The 4604-nt window shown below is 47.0% G+C and overlaps 1 protein-coding gene across 7 annotated transcripts in view; it reads left to right on the forward strand.

Moving 5' to 3' along the window:
• The first annotated feature begins 1014 nt into the window (after window positions 1–1014).
• Alms1 (ALMS1 centrosome and basal body associated protein) overlaps window positions 1015–4604 on the forward strand; it is a 106436-nt gene continuing 102846 nt past the window's right edge. For 3 of the 7 annotated variants that reach the window (XM_031382387.1, XM_031382390.1, XM_031382388.1), the window contains exon 1: window positions 1018–1561. In XM_031382387.1, coding sequence (XP_031238247.1) covers window positions 1184–1561 — 378 coding nt within the window. In that variant the 5' untranslated portion in view covers window positions 1018–1183. Of the gene's footprint in view, window positions 1562–4604 lie in introns of all 7 variants that reach the window. The other 4 variants (XR_004122097.1, XM_031382389.1, XM_031382391.1 and 1 more) reach the window with 4 other exon arrangements.

Raw genomic sequence — 4604 nt, forward strand, 5'->3', positions numbered from 1 at the left:
TTTTGAGACAACCTGTCTGTGTCACCCTGGGTGTCTTGAAACTCCCTAGGCTAGGCTGGCCTTGAACTCAGAGATCTACCTGCCTCACCTCTGGAGTGCTGAGAATAAAGGAGTGTACTACCTGGCCCAGCTACCGCCTTCATATTATTGTGTGTGCGTTCAATAAAGACAATTTAGGGGAGTTAGTTCTCAGCTTCCACTTTTATATGGGTTCTGGGAATTGAACTCGGGTTTGGACTGTAGATGCCTTATTGCTGGAGCCATCTCTTCAGCCTGTGTGGGGGTGCAGGGGTGGTTTCTTTCTTTGATTTGTTTTAAAGATTTATTTTATGCATATGAGTACACCACCATTGCTCTCTTCAGAGATACCGGAAGAAGACACCAGACCCCATTACAGATGGTGTGAGCCACTATGTGGTTGCTGGGAATTGAACCTCTGGAAGAGCTGTCGGTGCTCTAAACCACTGAGTCTTCTCTCTCTCTGTCTCTCTCTTTTTTTTTTTCTTAAGTTTTTCAAGACAGGGTTTCTCTGTGTAGCCCTGTAGAACTCACTCTGTAGACCAGGCTGGACTCAGAAATCTACCTGTCTCTGCCTCACAAGTGCTGGGATTAAAGACGTGCACCACCACTGCCCGGGGTCTGTCTGTCTGTCTGTCTGTCTGTCTGTCTCTCTCTCTCCCTCTCTCTCTCTCTCCCTCCCTCTCTCTCTCTCTCTTTAACTTATTCACTCATCCCCTTAGATTTACTACTGCTAGGTAGACTGTCACTTAAGGCACTAACCTTAAAATTTGTAACTTGCGAATGTGACTGTTATTAGTTTATTCTAGAGCAAGAGATTAAAAAACAAAACAAAACTAAACCAAAAAACATGGGTGAATTGTGCATGGGGCCTCTAGCGTCCCCAAAGCCGGGTCTAGGTTTATTGTGAGCATACTGTACTATGAGCAAGGTCTAGTGACGGAAAAAGGACGTAGCTGCTCGCGGCCCACCTCTTCCGCGGCTTTCCCGCGCTGCCTGCGGGGCGTCCCTAGCAACGCGCGCGCTGGTTCCCCGCTCCGCCCAGCGGGAGTCAGTGAGGGCAAGTGCGCCTGCGCGCAGCAGCAACCGCCAGTCAACTCGCTTCCCCGCCCTCCTCCCCCTCCCCCTCCTCCTCTTCCACAGCCGCCCGGAGCGCGAGGCCAACATGGAGCCTGAGGACCTGCCGTGGCCTGACGAGCTGGAGGAGGAGGAGGAGGAGGAGGAGAAGGAGGAGGACGAGGAGGGGAAGGAAGAGGCGGAGAACGCATCAGCCGCGGCGACCGAGGAGGCCCGGACCTCTGAGGGGAGTGGGAGACTGGGAGAGCTCGAAGAGGCGGGGTCCCACTTGGATTTTAACTGCGAGTTCCAGCTGCAGGAAAGCACGGACGAAGAGGAGGACGAGCTGGCTAAAGCCTGGCTGCAGGCTCACCCTGACCCGCCTAGCCGTGCTTTCTCTCCGCCTCCGCCTCCGCCTCCGCCTCCGCCTCCGCCGCTGCCCCCGCGGTACCTGTACAGTCCGGTGGAGCATCTGGGCAGGACTGAGGTGAGAAGCGCCCGGCGCTGTAGCCCGGAGCGGGGCTGTGGGGAGGAGCTGGGCTGTGGGGAGAAGCGGGGCTGAGGTGAGGAGCAGGGTTGTGGGGAGGAGCTGAGGCCCAGTGGCTTGATCTACTGAAGTTGGTCCAGGGTCTCGGGACCTACGCGCTGCGGGTCGCCTTGCTTATGGACTGTACACCTTGCTTGTGGGGCTGGCACATTCTTTGTAATCTTTGGTTCTTCCTGACAATGACAGCTCTGGTGTTTCTTGTGCCTCTCAGTGGATCCGGTTTTTTTTTTGGTTTTTGTTTTTGTTTTTAAAGTAGGGCAGATAAGACAGATGGGCTGGGAGCTGGTACTCCCAGAGCTGCAGTTAGAAGGGCTTCTTTGGCAGGAGGTGGGAGCTGGGGAAGGAGCCTAGGGAATAGCTAACAAGTGGAGAGATGAGCATTTAACACCTAGTTTTATTGAAGTGCAAGAAACACCCCCCCAGGAATTATTGTTGGTTAAGTATTCTGCTGTGAGCTTTTGTGTGTGTTCCCACCCATTGTGTGTCTCTGCATTTATAGCAATTAATAGGTTCCTAGCCAGTGGCAGGAACTTGGTCAGCTCTAGTCTGGAAAATTAGAAAGCACCAGGACCAAATGGAGGAAGAGCCAAGTTTACAGAGGTCCTGCCAAGATCATTTTGAAACTAAACGTGTTATTTATGCTTTTTAACTATCAAGAACTGTGTTGTTGGTCAGTACGGCCATGTGTGGCTCTTTACATACGAATTAGTAATAAGTAAAACTAGAAAAGCTGGTGGTGTATTTAAGTGGTAGAGAGGTCTTGCCTAGTGTGTGCAAGGACTTGAGTTTTCAAGCCCTAGTATTGGGGAAGGGGGATGAATACAATTAGGAATTCAGTGGTCCTGTACACTTCTCAAGTGCTTAATAGCCATGCTTAGTGGCTGTCACATTGGACATAGCAATTACAGAACAGTTCCATTTTCACAGTGATATTATGGACTGTGACTGCCGAAAAGCAATACATGATGTTTGCTTGGTAGGGGCTATTTAATTCATTCAGCTTATACTTTAAGTGTTCACCTTGTACTAGATGCTAAGGAAATTGTGGTGAACTAAACCGCTGCCTTCCTAGTATTCCCATTCTAAAGAGGGAGGCAGGTAAAATTCACATGGTCTTATAAGTAAGGCTGGTATATACAAAAATGCATGCATAAAAAAATGAATGCATAACCTAGATTTGTCAGTGAAGGTTGAGGAGTTCCCTTGAAGACTGTAAGGCTAGCTAAACGAGGGTTAAGAAAAAGCCTAATGGGGCAAGGCACTGCTGGTTAGCAAGCATGTGACATTTTCACATTTTACATTTGTTTTTGATTTTTTTGTAGGATTAGGATTGAACCTGGACCTTTAAGCAAGCCAAGCAAACATTCTATTTACTGCTGGACCACATCATTTAAAGCATGACATTTTCTTTCTTTCTTTTTTTTTTAAGATTTACTTATTTATTTATTTAATGTATATGAGTACACCATTGCTCTCTTCAGACACACCAGAAGAGGGCAACAGATCCCATTACAGATGGTTGTGAGCCACCATGTGGTTGCTGGGATTTGAACTTAGAACTTCTGGAAGAGCAGTTGGTGCTCTTAACCATTGAGCCATCTCTCCAGCTCCAACATTTTCAAGAAATCAAAGGACAGTGGGTTGAGTCTGGACTATAAGGTTTTATGTGTTGTGCCAGGCATTTTGAGGCTTTATCTCTGGAGTTTTGGAAACTCAATAAAGAAGTTGGTTTATGATCAGATTTGTATTTCAGCAAGAAAATTAGTACCTAGCTGTGCTAGCAGGGGGAGATTAGAGCAGCCTGAATAAGTGAAGGACACCAGTGCAATGCTGTCAGGCAAAAAGGGTTTTAGAACAAGGAAGTGAACAGGGTGTGATGGCGTATACTTTTTAATTGTTCCCAACCTTCCTAATGCTGCGAGACTCTTTTCCACTTCATGCTGTGACCCTCAACCGTAAAATCTCTTCATAGTTGTAATTTTGCTACTGTCATAAATCCTAATGTAAATACAAGATATCTGATATGCAGCCCCCAAGGGGTAGAGGCCCAGAGGCTGAGAACCACTGATTTATAGGCAAAGGCAGTGGGTCTCTTGAGTTCCAGGCCAGCTTGGTTTACATAGAATGGGGAAATTGATGGGAATAGGAGAAGTAGGTTGTTTCAAGAGATGTTTGTCATGCCAGAAACAGGGTTGATGGACTGGTGACATGGTGCTGTGAATGAATTCACAAGACAAAAAGGCAGAAATAGAAAGTTTAGGTTTTTTGTTTTTGTATTTTTTTTTTTTTTGGTTTCTTATATTTTTGGTTGTGAGCCTAGCCTTTAACGGCTGAGCCATCTCTCCAGCCCTTTTTTTTTTGGTTTCTTGAGACTGGGTTTCTCTGTATAGCTCTGGCTGTCCTGGAACTCACTCTGTAGACCAGGCTGGCCTCAAACTCAGAAATCCTCCTGCCTCTGCCTCCCAAGTGCTGAGATTAAAGGCGAACACCACCACTGCCCGGCTTCTCTCTTTATTTTTTGTGACTGGTTTTCTGTTCACTTGCACTGGGGGTCAAGTTTCTGATGGTCTAGTGTGCTCATTAAAGGGTGGAGACAGTGATTTCAGTATGCTCTGAGAAAGACTGCAGCCAGGACCTGTTAAGCTAGCTCTTTCTGAAGGAGGCAGGGGCTTTGCTTTGAAATCTAGCTTGCTTTGAGGCCAAAACAAAATAGCCTTGCTCTGAGATTAGAATGACTCTAATAAACAACCCGTCTCAGAATAACATTAACATTTAGAAAGCAAAATCGTTGTACTTAATAGTGATTGGATGTGGAGGGTAGTGTCCAGGTATTAATTAGGTTAGTGAGTTAGTGCTTGTGCTGATGTTGAGATGCGCCCAGGTCTGTGGTGGCTTTGAGCAGGTGATGAACTGGCTGGGTGGGCGCTAGATGAACTTGGTTTTGAAAATTAGAGAAGTGGTCTGGACTAGAAATTTTTTTTTT

Source organism: Mastomys coucha, unplaced genomic scaffold (genome assembly GCF_008632895.1).
Source record: "Mastomys coucha isolate ucsf_1 unplaced genomic scaffold, UCSF_Mcou_1 pScaffold20, whole genome shotgun sequence".
NCBI lineage: Eukaryota > Metazoa > Chordata > Mammalia > Rodentia > Muridae > Mastomys > Mastomys coucha.